Source organism: Blastomyces gilchristii, assembly GCF_000003855.2.
Source record: "Blastomyces gilchristii SLH14081 genomic scaffold supercont1.15, whole genome shotgun sequence".
NCBI lineage: Eukaryota > Fungi > Ascomycota > Eurotiomycetes > Onygenales > Ajellomycetaceae > Blastomyces > Blastomyces gilchristii.
Window position 1 is genome coordinate 1,271,280 of NW_003101668.1, and position 24,403 is coordinate 1,295,682.

Sequence of the window (24,403 nt, forward strand, 5' to 3'; positions counted from 1 at the left end):
TGACTTCAAAATCATACTTATTAATATCAATTGATAGTTCTGCTTCTAGTAGTCATTGTAATACTCTTTGTATATACTCTTGATATTTCTTTCTGAATTCATCAGTGAAGATGAGAATGTCATCTAGATAACTAGATACAAATTTATTAAGAAAGTCTCAGAGTGCTCAGTTGATATACTTCTGAAATGTACTGAGAGCATTGACCAGTTCAAAGAGTGTGACTACTTATTCAAAGAGACTATATTGTGTTCAGAATGCTGTAAGTCACTTATCTTCTTCAGTGATGCAGATCTTATAAAATGCAGTGATGATATCTAACTTTGTAAATCATTGAGCTTGTTCAATGTGAGCTAGAGTTTCATTGATAAGAGATAAAGAATAATAATCTTTCTTTGTTAATCTGTTCAATTCTTGATAATCTAAACAGAATCAGAGTTCTTCTTCTGATTTCTTTGCAAAGAGAATAGAGGCTGCAGTGGAAGAGTTACTAACACATATGAATTTCTTATTCAACAGATTATTAAGTGTCTTTCAAAGAAGAAGAAGTTCATCTCAGAACATGTTATAGAGAAGGCCTCATGACAGTTCAGAGTTCTTATCATTCTTTTTCTCTAACTTAATACCATGATTCACTTCAGAACCTTGTAAGAGAGGTATGTTTGTAATATTGTCTTGTTCAAAGATATCTAGATATTCATGATATTATTGAGAGAGTTTTGTATGAGAATCTGTCATTGTAACACAGGATAACTTTTCTGGAGCCTTTTTAATATTGATTAGACTGGTGAAATAGATTGTTATATAATCTCACTGTCAGTGACTTCTTTTTCAGAGTATTTTGTATGCATTGGCAGAGATCTGTGTTAGATTCATAGTTTTGTGAATGTCATCTTTGTGAATTCTATCATTGTTAGGGAATATCAAGCTTCTGTTTTGAGTGTTCAATAAGATGCCTTGTTCAGATAGTCAGGCAAGTTCTAATATAAGATTATAATCAAGATTATCAATCTCATATATGTAGATATCTTTATGTTAATGTTCTCTCACATCTGTGTTTAGTTTCATTATGTAACAGGTACAAACATCTTTCAGATCATCAAATTCTGTGAGAAGTTGAGATTTTGATAAAGAGATATGCTGAAGATTACGATATCTTATGACTGAAGATTTTATCATTGCATAGTAGCATAGACTGCTGTCTATCATGGCTTTCATATTATACATGTTATCAATCACAGTATATACAAGAATCACATTCATTATCATCTTCTCTTCAAATTATTATTGTCTGATCTCTTCAAGCTTCTGTTTACAAATTTGAACAGAAGCTACTCTTTTCTCTGTTTCATCAGAGCATTCTCATAGTTATTCTCTAAATCTTCCTCTAATGTAATGTGATTGATGTAGACAGGCACTGATCTTTCTCTTGAGTATGAAGATACATAGGTCAATTGACAGTTGAAAGCAATGTGTCCTGATCAGTTACAGTTGATGCACACTTCATATTGATGTCAATTGATAACTTCTTCAGGAGTGATCCCAGGGACTTGAAAGCCTGTTCAAACAGCAGAAACTCTTGCTTGTGCATAGGCATTTGAATCTATTCAGTTCATGGCCTCTGCATCATTGTTCTTCAGTGCGGGTGTATAAGTGACTGAGATGTAATGTCTTCTGCCACTGTTCTGTATACTCTTAAGCTTGATAAGACAGTCATTCAATGTCTGAAGCTGTGTGCAGAAGTCTTCATAAGTCTGGTCTTCATCTACACTTACAAGGGCCTGTAAGAGTTCAAAAGTCAATGTCTTCTTAAGCATGCTAATCTTCATTCAATTCTCTCAAGATTAATCACCTACTTCTAGAATCTTAGTGTTGAAGTCAGGGATAAATGTTGTAAGAGAAGTGTTTCTCTGTCAGATACTCTGTAATCAATCTAATACTTTTCATTGCATGGCAGTGTCTCAGAACAGAACATCAAGATGTTTCATGATATTGTCAGATGTTTGTAACACTGGTTCACATGCTTTTATTCATGAATGAAACTTCTGTTTCATGTAATCTTTCAATCATTCATTGATATATCAATCTTGATTGATTAATGAACTAATGAAATCTTCATCTATACTCAGTTTCATGAGCATTTTCATTCTTCATGATGAGTAGAGAGTGAGATCAGAAGTATTGAAATATACAGAAGCATCTAAGTGTTCTTTCAGTGCTTTTATATTCAATTCTGTAGATATTGAAATTGCATGAATTAATTGTTGAATCTCTTCATATTGAAGTTGTTGAGTTGCATGCATATCAGCTATTTATTATTGTTGTAATTTCAACATTGCTCAGAGTCACTGTGACATCATGTCTATGCTCATGTTCGAGGGTTTCATATTATCATTAGACATGGTTATATCAATCATCAGATGTGTAGTCATATTCTCATATATCTAAGTGTCAGAACTCTCAGATCTTTCACTGATATTCTCTTATAAGATCTTATTCTCTTCATAAGATCTTGTTACAGAGTCAGAGTGACTGATAAGCAAGCTTCTATCTGAAGACTCAGTGTTCTGCTTAACTGTTTGACTGTTTCTCTATTTCTTACATGTTGTTATGTGTTCAGATATCTCTCAATGAATAATTGTTTCTAATGAGGAGATGATGAATGTTTTTCTAGTGTAAGAGGCCTACACTGAATAGATCAGTATTATATTGATAGGTCTTATATAACAAAGAGAAAGACATTAGAGAAGGAAAGAAAGAGAAAGTGTAGAAATTGACAATCAGAGTGAATATTTATACATGTATGTGATGATGTACACAGTGGAGCTTCAGGGTGGAAGAATCTATATGTGTTCATGATGGCTGAGAATCAGCAATCAAGAATGACTGAGAGTCAGAGTGTACATGTTCGAGAATGAAGTGGCGGCTGAGAATCAGTGATCAAGAATGGCTGAGAATTAGAGCGTACGCGTTCGAGAATGAAGTGATTGAAATCTGTGAAGTGTAACGGAATAGTCTATATGATTGATCGGGCGCAGCCCGCCACAATAGAAAAGCTTTATAAGATACTCAGACTGAGTATTACAAAGAGATTGACTGAAGAGTCTCTTAATTCTCTATAAGAGAAGAAAGAGAAGAGAGAGAAGAAGTCTGTACAATTACTCTTTATAATACTGAGAGTTAACACTATGAGAATCTCTATAAGAATTCTTGAAGAGAGTATCTATAATCTGAAGAATTTATAGACTTTGAGAAGTACTGTGAAAGACCTGATATAAGAGAAAATAGAGTATAAGTCTTTATAAGATCTTCTGTTCAAATTATCTGAACTATAATTAAAGAATGAATATACACAGTATATTTAGAAACTTCTCATAACAGAGATCAACTCTGCAGAAATAAAGAATTGAAGAGACTTAAATAATCTCTTATAAAGAGAGAACTGAATTTATATACTCATAAATAAGTTTCTATGTATAGAACTTATTAAAAGACATCATGACTCTTCTCTAGTAGATTATTTTATAGATACTAGAACTTATGAGTTATTTATAAGAAAATACTTCTAATCAAAGATACAAGAACTTATGAAGAAGATAGTGAATTCTTATACTGTTTATCAGAATTCATGAGTGATGTAGTTCAGATTATATAAAGAACTTACTTCTCTATTCATTCAATAGAAACCTTGAAAACAGCTATAAATGAATACTCTTATAAGTCTCTCTGAAAGTAAGAATATATATAATATCTGTTTTAACAGTGTACTGATGATAGTAGATCACTTTATTAAGATAGCACACTTTATATTCATCTATAAGAACTTAAAGTCAAAGAATTTGACTTATATCTTTGTTTACAATGTAATTCAGTTATATGAATTTCTTATGAATATTATCTCAGATAGAGAATTAATTTTCATAAATAAGTTCTGATCTAATCTGATAATTATACTGAAGATCTTATGAGATTCAAGCACAGCTTTTCATTAATAGACAGATGATTAAATAGAGTATCTGATAAGTATATTAAAACAGTATCTGTAATACTTTGTCAACTACAATCAGAATGACTGAATATATTGATTATTACTCACAGAGTTTATATATAATAACTTAAAATATATCAGTACAGATATAACTCTCTTTAAGATACTTACTAAGACTTATCTGCAGATGATCTTGATAAATCTGCAAGAGTATATTATAGAGTGTGATAATGTCTGTGAACAGACTTAGAGAATTCAGAATATTTAGAAGAAAGTCTATGAATTCTTGAGAAATACTTAAGAATATTAGAAGAGATACTATGACTTCAAGTATATTATAAAGAGTTTTGAGAAATATAATAGAGTCTAACTAAGTCTAGAAAATATCACTATATAAAGATCTAGTAAGAAGCTGAATCTCTTATAGACAGAGTCTTATAAGATTATAAAGAAAGTTAGTTTACAGTTCTACAGATTAAAACTATTATCTGAGTTATAGATATATAATATTTTTTATATCTCTTTACTCTGTAAATATAAGAAATTCTTAGAAGAGAACTCTGTAAGTTATCACTCTGTTCATAAAGTATCAGAGAGTGAAAGAGAATATTAGATCAAAGAAATTATTAACTCAGAAAAGTAAGATTACAAGCTCTGATTTAAAATTCAGTGATAAGAGTATTCTGATAAGATGAATAAGTTTACTTAAGAATCATCTAAGCAGATAAGATATCTGCAGAAGCTGAGACATGACTTTTATACTGTAAATTCTGATAAGTCAGAATAATACAGTCTTCACAAAGAATCTGATTATAATAAAGATATTAATACTGTTATTTATAAATTCTAGTCTATAAGATAATGAGTTTCTACTGAGATAAACAGTTTGTAGTGTTTAAAAAGAGAAGAAGAAATTATATTCTTATTAAAAACTAAAAAAAATAAAGAAAATAAAAATAGACCTGTGAATATAAGTTAGAGATTAATAAAGAAAAAATAAAGAAAATCTATACTTATATTCTTAATATTTATAATACTCAATCTCTCTGTGACTATCAATTCTCTTCTTCAAAGAAGTAGAGAGTATTATATCTGTAATACAGATAATTATTACATTTGATATAAAGACTGTCAGAAATGTACAGACTTTAGAGAAGCTGAATATCAGAGTATACACAGTTATAACAGAGTCTTAAGAGCTGATTATCTGTGTATATAATCAGATATCTCTCACAAAGCTGCATCTGCTTCTTCAGTTATACTGAAGTATTCAGTCTGAAAATAATTGAAATATGAAGAGAAGACTTATCTGTTCAGATTAACTTCTATTATAAATTCATAATATTTACATTATCTTGATTATCTGAATTTTACAGATACTTGAGAACTCATTTCTTATTAATAATGAGATTTCAGAAATGCGCTGCAGTATGAGAATCATTAATAGAGAATCTAGACATATTTGTGTATATCTGATCAGAGATTGTGTAGATAGAAAGAGAATAATTATAGATCTACAGAGTCACAGAAGACACTGATAATATTAAAAGCTTTATAAGAACTGTCAGCTAGAATCTGTAAGAAATTACTTATGAGAAGACTTACAGTAAATAGTGAGACTATACTACTTGAAGCTAGAAGCTGATCTGACAGAGATACAGAATTAGTCACTGACTTAAAGATCAGATACAGTGACAGAGCTGAGAGAGATGAAGATACTATTATAAGTAATGATATTCCTGCTTCATCAGCCAGTAAAAAGTAATTAGAAGAGTTATAAAGACGCTTACAAGAAGCTTAGCAGCAGTCAGACATGATTTATAAAGATATTAAAATTAAAAAAATTTTTATTCTTGAAAAGTTCTTAAATTAATGTATAGATATTATTAGAAATACTCTCTCTCTATTATCTGAGTGAAAATACTTCATGAATGAATGAGAATACTCACAGTTTATAAGAATGAAAGCTGTTACAGAAAAAGAGAAAAAAAGATAAGATTCTATGAATAAATCTGAAATATTTATACTACTCTAGAGAGATTTATTTATACTGTAAGTGATTTTATAAAATAGTCAGATTACTCTAGTAAATAAAGAGTGATTATAAATTACAGATCTGAATCTTTCTATATAATTATAAAGAGTGATTATAGACTACGAATATCTTAATTCTACAATTCTACAGAGTTGATAAAAGAATGAAAATTTCCTTATAATTCTACAGTATTGTAAGAAGTCTACGCCGAATAGATCGGTATAATAAATAGAACTTATATAATAAAGAGAAAAATGTTAGAGAAGAAAAAGAAAGAGAAAGTATGAGAATCAGCAATTGAAGTGAATATTTATATGTATATATGATAATGTACACAGTGAGGCTTCAGAGCAGAAGAATCTATACATGTTCATAGCGGCTGAGGATCAGTGATTGAGAATAACTGAGAATTAAAGTGTATGCATTTGAGAATAAAGCAGTTGAAATCTGTGAAGTGTAACAGAATAGTCTATATGATTGATCAGGCACAGCCTGTCACATTAGTCCTCTTCTTTCAGAAGCAGTTCTTATTAATCAAGAGCTGCTGTTTTGAATAACATGGAACTCAGAGTTCAGGTTGATTAATTATAGCTAACTCATTTCACAAGATATTATTGATCACAGCTGTGAGATCTCTTATCAAGAATATTCTCAATCTCTCACTCAAGCTCATTATCTTCTTCTATGATGTCTGGTGACTGCCAGTCAGAAGTCAGTTGAGAAGAGAATGAGTTGATAACAGTACAGTGAAGCAAGCTTATGTGAAAGATATTATGAATCTCTGATAATGTGTCAAGATAATAGTTGTGACTATCTAGAACTTCTATCACTTTATACTTGATATAACAGTAATTTAGTGTATGAGATGAATGTGTGATCTGTATATTCTTAAGATTTAATCACATCAAGTCTTCTATCTTATATTGTTTAGTGAGATCTCAGTAAATATTGATTTAATTCTCTTGATCTTGTTTCACAGTTGTCATGAAGACCTCTACTCAGTCACAGGCATCTCAGAGCTTTATTACTATATTATCAGTGATCTGAATTGAACTGTGAGAATTTGATATGAACTGTGTGATCTCTAGAAGATTCAACACTTTCATATGATAACTATGTCTAAGAAAGAATGAGCTTATGCCTGTTGAAACAGCATCTCATTCATTGATAGTTATCTCTGTGTGTAGAAGCAGATCATATCAATCATCTTATAAGTAATTATAGAACTTATGAAGATAATTCTTTACAGTCTGAATTATTTATTCTGATGTATCATCAGTCTCAGAGTGATAGACAGTTGACAGACAGTGTATAATCTTGAGAACTTGACAGATTCTTGTTCAGAGAGTGCTCATGAATTAATAACTCTGATTCAATACTATGAATCTCAGTAATTCATATATCTGATAGAATAAGCTCTGTAGAAAAGCTTCAGTGACTTGTTCAGTATTTATCTTATTACAAGATTTTAATATTACACTCTTATTTAATTAATTCATGATGATCAGGACATTTCTATAATTCTTACTCTTAGAGAGATTAACAGTGAAGTCAATTATCACATCTCATCAGATTCTATTAGAGATATTGAGTAATTTCAGTAGATCTTTTCTACAGTTCTTTCACAAGATAATGAAAGAATAATAATTATAGTTTCAAATGAAATGTCTGATACTGTTTAATATTTCAGGTCAGTAGAACTCTTGAGAGATGATTCAGTATAATTGTTTATAATCTGAGTAACTGATTATATACAAATCATGCATCTCTTGCATTATCTGAGTTTGTAAGAGTTCAGAGTGAGAGACTCAATGTTATTCACAGAACTGCAGAGTATTATTATCATTGATTAAGCATTCTGAGATGTCAGTTCTTATATATAGTTCTGAGAGAAATTGAGATGCTTCTTGATATACTACTTTAATGAGTGCTTAGAGAAGTTTATCAATTTAAGCTGTTACATATCATAATTCATTCAGTGTAGATTTGAGAGAAGTTGAGATATTAGTGTTAATATCAGTTCAGAGAGAGAGTGTTCTAATTGAAGAAGTATGTATAGTGTCATAAGCTGTTTCATCTTGATCAACTAATATCTTCAGATTCAAGAGCTGATGCTCTCAATTCATTCAGTGAGTATCTGTTACATTGAATGACATATCTTACTCTTATCATGAGAGGGCATCTGTCATTGAGTTCTGACTGCCAGAATGATAGTGTATTGTAAAATGAAAGTGACTTAAGAACTCAGATCATTGTATCTATCATTCAGTGAGTTTATAAGTAGTTGTGAAGTACTTGAGATTCTTATAATCTGTGATTATCTTAAATTTGAAGATGCTTCAGAGTTCAGAGTCTCATTCTTCTAGACAGTGTACAATTGTGAGAAGTTTCTTATCATAGATCTTATAGTTGCATTCAGTGAGACTCAGTTTCTTAGATATGAAGATGCATAATTATAAGATATCTTTATCATCATATTGCAATATAGCTTCTTCTATGACATAGTCAGAGAAATTAGCTTCAATAACTGTCTTATAATTAGAATTGAATGTTATCAGCAGAGAAGTATTAATGAATATCTTCTTTATCTGTGTAAATGCAGCTTCAGTGTCTGCTGATCATTGAAATACTGAGTCTTTCTTAGTAAGTTCTGTAAGTGATCTTATGATATCTGAGAAGTTTTGTATAAATTGCTGATAGAAGTTAGTAAATTTGATGAAGCTTTGTATATCTTTCACAGTGTGTGAGGTCTCTTATTCAAGAATAGCAGAGATCTTCTCAGAATTCATTCAGATTCTCTTACCAGCTTCTATGATAAAGTCTAGATATTTTGTACTTTTAATCTCAAAATTATACTTATCTATGTCTATCAGCAGTTCTGCTTTCTGTAGTTATTATAATATCTTTTGTATATATTCTTAATATTCTTTCCTGAATTCATCAGTGAAGATGAGAATGTTATCAAGATATACAGATGCAAATTTATCAAGAAAGTCTCAGAGTGCTCAGTTGATATACTTCTGAAATGTACTGAGAGTGTTAATCAGTTCAAAGAGTGTGACTATTTATTCAAAGAGACTATATTGTGTTCAGAATACTGTAACTCACTTATCTTCTTTGATGATATAAATCTTATAAACCACAGTGATGATATCTAACTTTGTAAATCATTGAGCTTGTATGATACAAGCTAGAGTTTCATTGATAAGAGATAAAGAATAACAATTCTTCTTTATTAATCTGTTCAATTCTTGATAATTCATACAGAACTGAAGTTCTTTACCTGATTTCTTTACAAAGAGAATAGAGGCTGCAGTGAAAGAGTTGCTAATGTATATGAATTCTTTATTCAGCAGATCATTGAGTGTCTTTTAAAGAAGGAGAAGTTCATCTCAGAACATATTATAAAGAGAATCTCATGATAATTCAGAGTTCTTACTATTTCTCTTTTTCAACTTGATACTGTGATTCACTTCTAAACCTTGTAAGAGAGATAGATTTGTAACATTATTATCTTATCAGAAGACATCTAGATATTCATGATATTATTAAGAGAGTTTTGTATGAGAATCTGTTATTGTAACACAAGATAACTTTTCTAGAGTCTTTTTAATATCTGTCAGACTGATAGAATAGATTGACACATGATTCTGCTGTCAGTGATTTTGATAATGACTTCTTTTTCAGAGTATTTTATAAGTGTTGACAGAGATCTGTGTAAGATTCATAGTCTTGTGAATATCATCTTTGTGAATTCTATCATCATTAGAAAATATCAAGCTTCTGTTTTAAGTATCTAACAAGATGCCTTGTTCAGATAGCCAGGCAAGTTCTAACATAAGATTATAATTAAGATTATTAACTTCATATGTGTAGATATCTTCATATTGATGTTCTCTCACATCTATGTTTAGTTTCATCATGTAATGAGTACAAACATCTTTTAAATCATCAAATTCTGTGAGAAGTCAGGATTTTAATAAGAGAATACACTGAAGGTTATAATATCTTATGACTGAAGATTTTATCATTACATAGTGACATAGACTGCTGTCTATTATGACTTTTATATTATACATATTATCAATCACAGTAGATACAAGAATCACATTCATTGTCATTTTCTCTTCAAATTATTATTATCTGATCTCTTTAAGCTTCTGTTTATGAATTTGAACAGAAGCTAATCTTTTCTCTGTTTTATCAGAGCATTCTCATAGTTATCTTCTGAATCTTTCTTCACTGCAATGTGATTGATATGAACAGGTGCTGATTCATTCTTTGAATGAGAAGACAATGATCTTTCTCTCAATTGAGAGAATGCTGATCTTTCTCTTGAGTGTGAAGACACATAGATCAATCAGTAGTTAGAAGTGATGTGTTCTAATCAGTTATAGTTGATGTATACTTCATGTGAATGTTGATCAGCAACTTTCTCAGAAGTGATTTCAGAGACTTAAAAGCCTGTTTAAACAGTGAAAACTCTTGCTTGTGTATAGACATTTGAATCTATTCAGTTCATAGCATCTGCATCATTGCTGTTCTTCAGCATAAGTGTATAAGTGACTGAAGTGTAATATCTTCTATCACTGTTCTGTATACTCTTGAGCTTGATAAGACAGTCATTGAATATTCAGAGCTGTGTGCAGAAACCTTCATAAGTCTAGTCTTCATCTACACTTATAAGAGTCTGTAAGAGTTTGAAAGTTAATGTCTTCTTGAGTATACTAATCTTTATTTAATTCTCTCAAGATTGATTATCTGCTTCTAGAATCTTAGTGTTGAAGTCAGGGATAAATGTTGTAAGAGAAGTATTTCTCTGTCAGATACTCTATAATTAATCTAATACTTTCTATTGCATAGCAGTGTCTTAGAACAGAACATCAAGATATTTAATAATATTGTCAGATGTTCATAATACTGATTCACATGCTTTGATTCATGAATAGAACTTCTGTTTTGTGTGATTCTTCAATCATTTATTGAGATATCAATTTTGATTGATTAATGAACTGATAGTATCTTCATCTACACTTAGTTTTACAAGCATTTCCATTCTTCATGATAAGTAGAGAGTGAGATTGAAAGTATTGAAATATATAAGAGTATCTAAGTGTTCTTTCAGCACTTTTATATTTGATTATGTAGATGTTGAAATTACATGAGTTAATTATTGAATCTCTTTGTATTAAAGTTATTAAGTTGTGTACATATCTGTTATCTGTTGCTATTGTAATTCTAACATTACTTAAAGTCACTGTAATATTACTTCTATGCTCAAGCTTGAGAGTTCTCTTATATTATTGTTAGACATGATTATATCATTTATCAGATATGTGATATCTGTGAAATCTGAAGAAGTATAATTGTATGAATATCTGATACATCTAAGTGTTAGAACTCTCAGATCTTTCACTGACATTCTCTTGTAAAATCTTATTACAGAGTCAGAGTGACTGGTGAGTAAGCTTCTATCTAAGAACTCAGTGTTCACTTTCACTGATTATTTCTCTTTCTTACACATTGTTACATATTCAGATATCTCTTGATGAATAATCATTTCTAATAAGAAGATGATGAATGTTTTTCTACTATAAGAGGCCTACACTGAATAGATTGATATAATAAATAGAACTTATATAACAAAGAGAAAAATGTTAGAGAAGAGAAAGAAAGAGAAAGTGTGAGAATCAGTGATTGAAGTGAATATTTATATGTGTATGTGATGATGTATGTGATGGGGCTTCAGAGTCGAAGAATCTATACGTGTTCATAGCAGTTGAGAATCGGCAATCAAGAATGGCTGAGAATCAGAGTGTACATGTTTGAGAATGAAGCAGTTGAAATCTGTGAAGTGTAACAGAGTAGTCTATATAATTGATCAGGCGCAGCCCGCCACAAGTATCAAAGAATGATGATTTATAAGAATAAATAAAAGATTAACTTATAAATACTTCTTTTTAATAAGAGTGATCTCACAGAAAGTAATTCATCTGCAGAATTAATCTATGTAATAATTATATAAGAATCTTACAGAAAAATAATTAAAGATCAACTGAAACTCTTCAGATTGAAAGATGTGAAATTGTAAGAATAAGTGCTCGCAGGCGATTATTCGGGTGTTTGCAGCTTGACGTGATATGTACTGTTAACTACTAGAAGTGTTCACAGTAGAAAGATAAATGTAGAGATCAAATGTATCATAGCATTCAAGCTGAGTTATGAATAGTATTCATGAATTCCAGTCTATATAGTTGTGTGTAGCCAAGGGCCGCTAGCCCTATTAGTTACACAAGAGATAGGAATAGAGGTAAAGAATTTATAAGAAGTGAGATTTCTTATATACCCCTCTCTCTCTAAGGCTTTGTCCATGAAGCCTTTCACTGAGTGACTTCATAGTCAGCTCAGCACTGCAGTGATACTCACTAAAAACTCTTCACATCTATAAAAAACCTCAGTGAGGAAAAATCTCTTGTTACTGTGAAGAGAAAAGAGTCTGTTACTCAGTTTCTTATTTCACAAGATTCTTTGTAATTTACAGATTCTTCTCTGACTATTACACAGATTCATCTCACATCTTTCATACAGAAGAGTTCTGATTGACTCTCAATCATTTTCACAAGATTCTTGTGTGATCATCACACAGATTCATCTCACAGATGAATCACTCTCTGTGAGATCACTCTCATCAAAGAGAAATATTCATGAGTTAATCTTTTATTCATTCTCACAAATCATTGCTCTTTGACACTGTAGAATTGTGAGAAATTTTTCATTCTTTCATCAACTCTGTAGAATTATAGAATCAAGATATTCACAGTCTGTAATCACTCTTTATAGTTACATAGAAAGATTCAGATCTGTGATTCATAATCACTCTTGTTTACTAGAGTGATCTGACTGTTCTGTGAAATCACTCACAGTGTAAGTAAACCTCTCTAGAGTAGTATAAATATCTCAGATCTGTTCACAGAATCTCATCTTCTTTTCTCTTTTTCTGTAACAGCTCTCATTCTCACAAACTGTGAGTATTCTCATTCATTCATAAAGTGTTTTCACTCAGATAATAGAGAGAGAGTGTTCCTGACAATGTCTGTGTATTGATTCAAGAACTTTCCAAGAATAAAAATTTTTTCAATTTCAATATCTTTGTAAACAATGTCTGGCCACTGCTGAGCTTCTCATGAACATTCCTGTAACTTCTCTGATCACTTTTTATCAGCTGATGAAGCAGGAATGCTGCTACTCATAATCACATCTTCATCTCTCTCAGCCTCACCACTGCACTCAATCTTCAGGCCAGCAGCTCATCTCATTCCTTTCTCAGACCAGCTTCTGACTTCAAGCAGCACAGTTCTTTTCTTTGCTGTAAGTCTTCTCACAAGTAATTCCTTACAGATTCTAGCTGACAGTTCTTATAAAGCTTCTAGTGTTGCCAGTGTCTCCTGCAGCCCTGCAGGCCTACAACCACTTCTCCCCTGCTCACACAATCTCTGACCAGGCATATGTGAATATGTCTAGGTTCTCTATCAATGATTCTCATGCTGCAGCACATTTCTGCAATCTCATTGTCAATAAGAGATGAGTTCCTGAGTACCTGCAAAATTCAGGTAATCAAGATAATGCAAATGCTATGAATTTGTAACAGAAGTTGACCTGGACAGATGAGCTTTCTCTTCACATTCTCATTGTTTCTGAGCTGAATACTTCAGCACAACTGAGAGAGTGAACACAGCTTCATGAGAGATATCTGATCACACACACAGATGATCAGTCTTCAAGGCTCTGCTGCAACTGCATATGCTCTAGTGTCCAGCTTCTCTGAAGTCTGTGCATTTCTGACAGTCTTTGCATCAAATGCAACAATTGTCTGTATCACAGGCATAATACTCTCTACTTCTTTGAAGAAGAAAATTGATAGTTATGAGAAGATTGAGTGTTGCAGATATTAATAATGTGAATGTGAATTTTCTTTATTTTTTCTTTATTAATCTCTAAATTGCATTTATGACCCTGTTTATTTTCTTGTTTTTTAGCTTTAATAAGAACATGTTTTCTTCTTCTCTTATATACACTGCAGACTGTTCATTCTAGTAGAAACTCATTATTTTATAGACTAGAGTTCATAAATAATAGTGTTAATATCTTTGTCACAATCAGATTCTTAACAAAGATCACATCATTCTGACTTATCAGAATTCACAGTATAAAAGTCATGTCTCAGCTTCTGCAGATATCTTATCTGCTCAGATGATTTTCAAGTGAACTCATTCATCTTATCAGAATACTCTTATCACTGAATCTTGAATCAGAGCTTGTGATCTCACTTCTCTGAGTCAACAATCTCTTTGATCTGATATTCTCTTTCACTCTCTAGTACTTCATGAACAGAGTGATGAGTCACAGAATTCTCTTCTGAGAATTCCTTATATTTATAGAGTAAAGAGACATGAAAAACATTATATATCTGCAACTCAGATGACAGTTTCAATCTGTAGAACTGCAAGCTAACTTTCTTCATAATCTTACAAGGCTCTGTCTGCAAGAGATTCAGCTTCTTACTAGATCTTTATATGATGATGTTTTCTAGACTCAGTCAGACTCTATCATCTTTCTTGAAACTCTTTATAATATGCTTGAAGTCATAGTATCTCTTCTGATACTCTTGAGTCTTTCTCAAGAATTCACAGGCTTTCTTCCAAATCTTCTGAATTCTCTCAGCCTGTTCACAGGCATCACCACACTCTATAGTGTACTCTCGCGGGTTCATCAAGATCATCTGCAGATGAGTCTCAGTAAGCATCTCAAAGAGAGTTTTGCCTGTGCTGACATGCTTTGAGTTATTGTATATAAACTCTGTGAGTGATAATCAATACACTCAGTCATTCTGATTGTAATTGACAAAGCATCACAGATACTGTTTCAATATACTCATCAGATGTTCTGTCTGATCATCTGTCTGTTGATGAAAAGCTGTGCTTAGATCTCACAAGATCTTCAGTATAGTTATCAGATCAGATCAGAACTCTTCTGTAAAGATTGATTCTCTATCTGAGACAATATTTACAGACAATTCATGCAACTGAATCACATTGTGAATAAAGATATAAGTTAAATTCTTTGACTTCAAGTCCTTGCAGGTGGGTATAAAGTGTGTCATCTTGATAAAGTGATTCACTATCATCAGCACACTGTCAAAGCAGGTATTATATATATTCTTACTTTCAGAGAGGCTCACAAGAACATTTATTCCTAGCTGTTCCCAAGATTCTCACAGAATGAGTAGAAGAGTGAGTTCTTCATATGATCTGAACTGCACTATCTGTGAATCCTGACAAATAGCACAAGAATTCACTATCTTCTTCACAAGTTCTCACATCTTTGGTCAGAAGTATTTTCTTGTGAGCAACTCATGAGTTCTAGTGTCTATAAAATGATCTACTAGAGAAGAGTCATGATACCTTTTAATAAGTTCTATATATAGAAACTCATTCACAGGCATATAAATTCAGCCCTCTCTTTGTAAGAGACTATTTAAGTCTCTTCAATTCTTTGTTTCTGCAGAGTTGATCTCTGCTGTGAGCAGTTTCTGAATATACTGAGTATATTCATTCTTCAGTTGCAGTTCAGACAATCTGAATAGAAGATCTTGTGAAGACTTATACTCTGTTTTCTCTTACATCAGGTCTTTCATGATGCTTCTCAAAGCCTGCAAATTCTTCAGGTTATAGATACTCTCTTCAAGAATTCTTATGAAGATTCTCAGAGTGTTGACTCTCAGTGTCATAGAGAGTAATTGCACAGACTTCTTTTCTTTCTCTTCTCTCTTCTCTCACAGGGGATTGAGAGACTCTTCAGTCAATCTCTTCATAACACTCAGTCTGAGCATCTTATAAAGCTTTTCTACCTTCTCTAGTCTCTCTGTATCTGTCACTCTGACCTTCTTAACATAGTCTGGTCTGTGAGAGAGTTCATTCACTGAGTTCTTAGTTCTCTTAATATGTTCTATCTTGAACCAGAATTCACTCAGTCTCTGAGCTCAGTGAACCTGCTGCTGTGAGAGTTTCTTGATTGAAGCAAACTGTCACAAGCTATCATGATCAGTTCTAATAGTAATCACTATTATGAGGCTCTCAAAGTAGTGATGTCAGTGACAGAAGAATTTCACTATTATAAGAAGCTTCTGATCATGAATGTCATAGTTGATCTTCACAGATTGCATCTTTCATGAGAAAAAGATCACTGAAACCCAGTTCTCATTTGACTGTAGTTGCAAGACTATTTCTGAAATCACAAAGAAGAAGACATCTGTCTTCAATCTGATTAAGAGTAAGAGATCAAAGTGAAACAGCATCACTACATTTATGAATACCTGTTTCAATCTTGCAAAGACTCTGCAAGCTTCTGAGATAAGAAAGTTCTCACAGTTCTCTCTTCTCAATAACCTTTTCATTCTCTGTTTACAGAATGACTTCTTCTTATTTTCATTCTTCAGTATATCTGTAAGAGTTAAGAAGATTCTCATGAATACAAAGATAAATCATCTATAGAAATTCACAAAGCTCAGAAAGATCTGAATCTCATGAATACTAGTTAACTTCAGTCATGATAGAATAGTCTCAACTCATGAAGATTTCATCTGAATATTATCTATGATGATTACATATTCTAGGAAATTAATCCAGCAGACACTGAAGTTGTACTTTATAAGCTTAATATACAGTTCTGCCTCATCTAAGACCTTCAACATGCTTTGCACATGCTCAGTGTGTTCTTCCTTCTTCATGAAGTACATCATCACATTATTCAGATATATTATCATGAAGACATTCAGATATGCACAAAGTGTTTTATTGATGAAAGACTGAAATACTACAGAGATATTAGTCAGATCAAAAGACATCACTAGATATTCAAACAATCTCAGTGCAGTTCTAAAGACAGTCTTTTATTCATTCTCAGACTGTATTTACAGCTGTGTATATACATTGATCACATTCAGTTGTATGAATATGACAGCTTCTGTGAGATGATTGATCACATTCTCAATCAGAGACAGGGAATAGCAGCTCTTTATTATCTTGAAGTTCAGATTGTGATAGTCTACACATAATCTGAGACCTTCATCCTTCTTCTTCACAAATATCACAGAGGCTCTCACAGAGGTCTGTGAAGATCAGATAAAGTCATTCTTCAGATTCTTCTTTACATAGGTCTGCAAGACCTCTGTCTCATAATGAGAGAGCTTATAGATTGATTTTCAGAAGAGTTTCTACTCTTCTATCAAATCTATTATCAGATTCTTCTCACAGTAAGAAGAAAGCTCAGCTGCCTTAGCTGAGCTGAACATCTCTGTGAGATCTCAGTATTTCTCTGATATCTGAAGCTCAGTTTTCATGACTGTGAGATTCTCAGATACTCATAAAGTCATTATATAGATGAGCTTGTCTTCTCTAATCAACTCTGCAGCATCAACTGCTTCTACCTTCATAAGTAAGTCTACCAACACTGATTGAAAGTATAAACCTGACTTATGAACAGCTATGTGCGGATTATGTCTTTAAAGTTATACAAGTCTCAAATACATGTTATCTGTGATGTCTGTGATAATCACAGTTTCTGCAAATCTTCTTCAGGTTTCAGAGAGATCTTGCAATTCAAAGATGACTCTTGTAAGTCTCTCAGTTCTCAGGTCTGAGTTCTCATACTCTGCTTATTATAAGAGCAGATTCTCAGTCTTTACCTTTCAGTTCATTCACTCTGTGAGCTTTAGAGACATCACAGTGACCTGAGATCCTGAGTTCATCAATGCTTTCCATGCTTGTGAGACAGCAGCACTGCGGTGCAGTCTCTTCTCATAAGTAAGCATTTTCATTGAGAGAGTAACAGATTCAGGTGTCAGCTTCAAGACTCTTAAGAAGGCTGTTGCTGACTCTGTTCATAACTTCTCAAATTTCTATTTTGATTTATCTGAACAGTTTGCACAGAGATGTCCTGATTTAGAATAGATGAAGCAGAGTCTCTTTTTCTTGATCTCTCTGTTATACACTCTGTTTGCAGAAGCTTGTAAAGCTCTCTCTCTCTACTCAGCAGTCAGATGCAAATCTCTCTATATCTTGTCATCTTTTCCTAACAAACCTGTCCTCTATTGTTCTGACTCTCACAGGGCTGATTGATGATCTGCTCTTCACAGATCTGTAACTCTCACAGTAATCTGTAAGTGATGAATGAGAGTTATCAGTTTCTTCAGAGTCAAGAACTTAGAGTCTTACTCAATAAGCTTATTCTACATGTCTTTATTCAGTCTCTTTGCAAACATCATTATTCAGGTCTTGTTTCAGAGCTCTGTTTTCACAGATCTCAATTCACATCATAATTTCATAAAGCATCATGAGTAGTCTTCATCAGATTTCTCACCTCTTTTTCTAATATTGATGATCACAGTTCAGATGTTCTCTGTTCAGCTCACAGAGTTCCTCAACTTGTTCTCTAGATAGGTCTTGAGAACAGATCATCAGAATCTCTCATAATCATTTTCTAGATAATTCAGCCAGTTCTTAACTTCAGTGTAATAGAGGCCTGTCATTGTATAGATAACAGCTTCTTCATCTTTCATATCACACAGTCAGGCTTGTGAGTCAATTTCAAATACAAACTTGTAAAAGCTTTTATAGATTGTGATTCAATAGATGGCCTTAAGTGATCATAGCTTGAGAAAGTTTCTTTTCAGTTTGCAGATGTCTCTGAAGATTATGTCTAGAGACTTAGTTCAAGAGTGTTTGCAGACAGTAAGCATTTCTTGTAGAAAAATAGCTTGATTCTGCAGAAGATGCTCAAGAATGTTCTTCACTGAGATTGATTCATTTGTGAATTCAGAGAGTTCCTCTGTCACAGATGCAGAGAATGATGTTCTGTGAGTGATTAATAAGTTCTCTGAGACTTCTTTCACAGAGATTATTCATGATTCAGGTGACTGCTCCTGAGTGTCTGCAGTAGAGTTTGCAGGGATTGAAGCATGCAAGTTTCTAGTTCTTTCAGTCATAACAGATGATTGCTGACTGACTGAGCTTGAAATGTAAGAATAAGTGCTCACAGGTGATTATTCAGGTGTTTGCAGCTTGATGTGATATGTACTGTTAACTACTAGAAGTGTTCACAGTAGAAAGATAAATGTAGAGATCAAATGTATCATAGCATTCAAGCTGAGTTGTGAATAGTATTCACAAATTCCAGTCTATATAGTTGTGTGTAGCCAAGGGCCGCTAGCCCTATTGATTACATGAGAGATAGGAATAGAGGTAAAGAATCCGCGAGAAGCGGGATTTCTTACAGAAATGAATATATATAATAATTATACAAGAATCTCACAGAAATAATTGAGAGTTGATCAGAATTCTTCTGTATGAAAGATATAAGATAAATCTATATAATAGTCAGAGAAAGATCTGCAGGTTATAAAGAATCTTATAAAATAAGCAACTGAGTAACAGACTCTTTTTTCTTTATAATAATAAGAGATTTTTCCTCACTGAGGTTTTTTTTGTAGATATGAAGAGTTTTTAGTGAGTATTACTACAGTGCTGAGTCTGATTCTATAAAATCACTTAGTGAAAGACTTTATGAATAAAGTCTTAGAGAGAAAAGAGTATATAAGAAATCTCACTTTTTATAGATTCTTTATCTCTATTTCTATCTCTTATATAATTAATAGAGTTAGTAGCTCTTGACTATATATAACTATAGAAACTGAAGTTTCTTAATACTATTCATAACTCAGCTTGAATACTATTATACATTTAATCTTTATATTTTATCTTTCTATTCTAAATACTTCTAGTAATTAATAGTACATATCACATAGACTGACCGTGTGACTGTGTCTGAAACCAGGACCAGATTTTTTAATAGTTTCATTATCAATTTGACCGATCCCATTACATGGTTTTAATATTAGATAGTAGTCTCATACTGTTTCAGTGAGACTTTCTGTCTACTCTTGTCACATTTTTCAAATGAGACTATGATTTTCACTTCTCAATTTAAATTCTTTTTATTGCTTTAAATGACTTTAAATCTCATTTGAGTGTTATTAAAAAGTGTTACTTTTTAAAAAATTAAAAATAGTCTAAAAAAAACCATAAAATGTCTAAAAATAGTAACTTTATATCAAGAATGAGACTAAATGAGATCAAATGAGATTACTTTCTCATTTTTTTCAAGTCATGATTTCATTTTAAGATCTTAAATATGATTACTTTGCATGTTTTTTTAATAACTAGTCTCAGCAGAATTCACATCAAGAAATGTATGAGATCAGATGAAATGAGATTAAATGTGAAATTTATAGTCTCAGCAGCTAGTCTAATATCATATCAAGCTGTAAACATCTGAATAATTATCTGTGAGTACTTATTCTTACACTTTGTAAACTGACTCTGAAGTCAGTTTAAAAATAATATGTTTTTTATAAGCTTCTTTCTAATCAATATTAGTTAACTACCTTCACTTTGAACACTATTTTATATTATATTGTCTCTAAAAGTACTATTCTATATTATCACACACTATTGAAGTTGAATATTATTTATTTATAAGATCTTAGTGGAAGATACAACTACAGTCACTCAATTCACTAAACACCTGTCTTTTTCATCTGTAATTTGTAAAAAGCAGCTGTAATATTAGTACAGACACTCTGTTCACTGAACAGTCATGATATTGAGACTGTACTTTTTAAAGAAAGTGAAGATCTGTACAAAAAGAATGAGTACACACAGCCGCACTGAACAGGCTCTTTATGTTATCTCAGTGAGCTCAGACTCTCTGGCTCAGTTTGAACAGATTACAGCATTATTATTAACTAATCTAGTATAATACTAGTCTACTTTTGATACAAGTTATATACTCAGAGCAATTCTCATCACAGAGTCTGAGAAGAAACAGTTTCATCTGCAATAAAGATTTCTGAGATTTACAGAGATTTTTCAGATTCTTTAACTTTGACTTTCTATTACTATATACTCATATATCTTTGAGATTTGAAAATCATCTTAGCTTATAGCTAAAGAGAAGAAGAATAGAAATATTACTTTAATATTTCAAAAAAATCTATATTTAAGATAAATGTATACTCTTGAAAATGATCATATTTTTTGATCTCAGAATTTCTAAGAGCTTTTTTTTATATGAGAAATTGAATTAAAATTCCTGTGTTCAAAAACACACTGATTAACTTTGAGATGATACTTCTATTCTAAAAACTTAAGATATGAATATAAAAATCAGATACATCATGAGAACATTATTATTCTAAGGTTTTAAGATGATATAGAAATGATGAATCTATAAAGTTAAGTTGAAATTCTCTTTCATACTCAGAGTACTGAGTAACTTATTCTCATGTTATTAATAATCAGAAACTGTTTCTTCTCAGATGCTTTATAAGATATTATCACTCACATGACCTGATTTTACTATTTGGGTTAGCTTATTGCTTATTTGAGGTTAGCTCATGACATAATCATCAATCCAGTGTTAAAACAGCAATGAATATCTGGAGAAGCGTCTGAGCTTGCTGAGATAACCTTTGTGTTCTCCAAATCCGGACATCATGTGATCAGTATCTTAGTCATGCAGGTTATAATGGGAGCTTCGGCAGCAAAAAACAAGGAGGCTGGGACCTACAAAACACCGTCTCTTGAGCTCTAGAGATTCATTGTCGCGGGGCTTCTTTCAATCATTTTCTGCTTTCTTTTGTTCTTTTATTTGATATTTTATTCTTTAATATCCTAATTCTACGCTGTCCTTTTGGTTTGGCCGCAATTGTGCCTCTCATCCACCCTCCTACGGATAACAGTCGATCGTTTGCAAGCGCATCCACCCCTTGATATTTCTTTCCTTTCCACATTTTCTCAAATAGCAATTAAAGAAGAATGTCCGAACCACGCATAGAAATCCCTGCGGAGAGCTTCGACGTAGATATGGCTTGTTCTACGGAAACCCCTGTTACGACCGAAGGTGCGGAAGCTGGAGCTGAAGCTGATACTACTATGGTGGAAGAAGCAAGTACGCCAGCTCCAGAAAGGAAGGAATCCGCATATATCGAGTGAGTAAGCTACATGATCCCTAGTGGCAAATATTATAACATAGTGTACTTCTTCAGTGTTTAGTAGGAGGCGCATTGCTCAAATTTCCGGCTTTTTCCATAGTAAGAAAAGGCTGGCGCATTGATTCTGACACCTATTATAATAGATACTTAAAATCGCCGATAGTGGAACTAGTTGTCGGTAGAGGCGAGGATCAAACCACTCTAACAGCCCATGAGGCCATACTTACCGCCAGCCCCTTTTTCAGGGACGCAGTCGCCCAGTTCACTGGTGATGGCCCTGTACGCTACCCTATTCTCCAAACCCGCTTCCGCAGTTTAATGTGAAAACTGCTGGCAATAAACAGGGTCATGTAGGAACAGGGCAAAATAAATATGGCTAACCGGTGTCCGTCATTTCCACTAGCGTCGAATAATACTGGAAGACGAGGTTTTAGATACCATTGGCTGCTTCCTCCAATACCAGTACACAGGCGAATACTTCCCAAGGCGTCTTGCCGCGCCGTCCGACGCACTTGAAAGCGACCCTTCAATTCCAGCAGTCGACGACACGGGCGACCAGCTGCTAAAGCATGCGCGCGTATACACCCTGGCCGAAAAACTCGGCCTACAAACCCTCAAACAATTAGCACACAGCAAGATCCATCGCATCAGCAGCACTGCGCGTGGAGAAATCGCATATGCGAGATATGTCTACGGTAACACGCCGGCGGAAGATACCGTTATTCGGAAACCTGTTGCTGCATTTTGGGCTACAAGGAGCCATGTCCTGCGCCACGAGGCCGAGCAAGAGTTCAAGGCCATGTGTTTGGAGTACCCACAGTTTGGTTTCGATGTGCTCAGTCTTGTGCTTGATCAAAAGGAGAAGCGAAGTCACGATCGGGACACTGAGACTCCAGTCAAAGGCAGCGCGCGAAAGAGGGCGCGGCAGCTCTAAACCTAACTACCCCCGTATTTTTTGTGCCTTGTAAAAGATCAGGGATGTTCCTCTTTTTTCCTTTTTCTTTATTTTTCGTCTCTCTTTTTTATTCGCTTCAAGTATACACCTGTACACGTGCCTACGCTAAAAACCCACCACATCCGTGGGGGGGCACCTCACCACAATATGATTATCACCATAACGCTATATTTCATCAAAAATGAATATATTTGTAGCTTTAATAGCGCGGTATATTAGGATCACCATCTTTATCTATATAAGAAAAAAAGTCCTCTACATTTCTCATACTCATTAATTCAATATTTATAACCTCTAGATCTGTCTGCATCGCAGATTGCTTGAGTCTCTGCTAAACTAGTTAGTGAGATTATGAATTTCATGTTTAATCTCATTTAATCTGATCTCATACATTTCTTGATGTGAATTCTGCTGAAACTAGTCATCAAAAGAACAGACAAAGTAACTATTAATTAAATTTCAAAATAAGATCATAATTTAGAAAAATTAAGAAAGTGATTTTATTTAATTTTATTTAAATTAATTTTTAGTATAAAATTGTTATTTTTAGAGATTTTAAATTTTTTTTAAACTGTTTTTAATTTTTTAAAAAGTAACATTTTTTGATAATATTTAATTAAGATTTAAAGTCATTTAAAGCAATAAAATGAATTTAAAATTAAGAAGTAAAAATTATAATTTCATTTTAACAATGTGATAAAAACAGATATTAAATCTTACTGAAATTATATAAAATTATTATTTAATCTTAATTATTATTATTATTATTATTCTTTTATTATACTTATATAGAAGTAAAGCTTATAATAAGTTCTTATATAATATTAAATACAGATTAAGTGTTAATTATATAGAAGAAAATACAGATATTGAAATTATATTAAAATAATAAAAATATAGAAAAATACAAAGAACTGATAAATCTGATTATTTTTAAACTAACTATGTAACCGTGTCCGAGATCAGAATTAGAATATTTAATAGTTTCATTATCAATTTAACTGATCTCATTACTAGACTGACCGTGTGACCGTGTTCAGAATCAGGATCAGATTTTTTGATAGTCTCATTATCAATTCAACTGATCTCATTACACAGTTTTAACATTAGATAGTAGTCTTATACTGTTTTAGTAAGACTTACTGTCTACTCTTATCACATTTTTCAAATGAGATCATGATTTTCACTTCTCAATTTAAATTATTTTTATTACTTTAAATGACTTTAAATCTCATTTAAGCATTATCAAAAAGTGTTACTTTTTAAAAAATTAAAAATAGTCTAAAAAAAACCTTAAAATGTCTAAAAATAGTAACTTT

The 24,403-nt window shown here is 32.4% G+C and overlaps 2 protein-coding genes across 2 annotated transcripts; one reads left to right on the forward strand and one right to left on the reverse strand.

The window, feature by feature from the left end:
* Positions 1–1,605: 1,605 nt before the first annotated feature.
* On the reverse strand, positions 1,606–1,815 carry BDBG_17473 (uncharacterized protein; the record flags this gene model as incomplete). The annotated part of the gene is made up of 1 exon (XM_031725182.1): positions 1,606–1,815. One exon carries the CDS (start codon positions 1,813–1,815, stop codon positions 1,606–1,608), a length of 210 nt encoding a protein of 69 aa, XP_031579736.1.
* Positions 1,816–21,604: 19,789 nt separating this feature from the next.
* BDBG_06182 (uncharacterized protein) lies at positions 21,605–23,553 on the forward strand. The gene is made up of 3 exons (XM_002622956.2): positions 21,605–22,126; positions 22,273–22,408; positions 22,533–23,553. Exons 1-3 carry the CDS (start codon positions 21,954–21,956, stop codon positions 23,061–23,063), a joined length of 840 nt encoding a protein of 279 aa, XP_002623002.1. The 5' UTR covers positions 21,605–21,953; the 3' UTR covers positions 23,064–23,553.
* The last annotated feature ends 850 nt before the right edge of the window (positions 23,554–24,403 follow it).

Excerpts from the sequence above, each read along its gene's own strand:
- BDBG_06182 (XM_002622956.2), top strand. The coding sequence starts at position 21,954 with ATGTCCGAACCACGCATAGAAATCCCTGCGGAGAGCTTCGACGTAGAT. Across the intron at positions 22,127-22,272 it reads AAGGAATCCGCATATATCGA|ATACTTAAAATCGCCGATAG; the intron begins GTGAGTAAGCTA and ends CTATTATAATAG. Across the intron at positions 22,409-22,532 it reads AGTTCACTGGTGATGGCCCT|CGTCGAATAATACTGGAAGA; the intron begins GTACGCTACCCT and ends CATTTCCACTAG.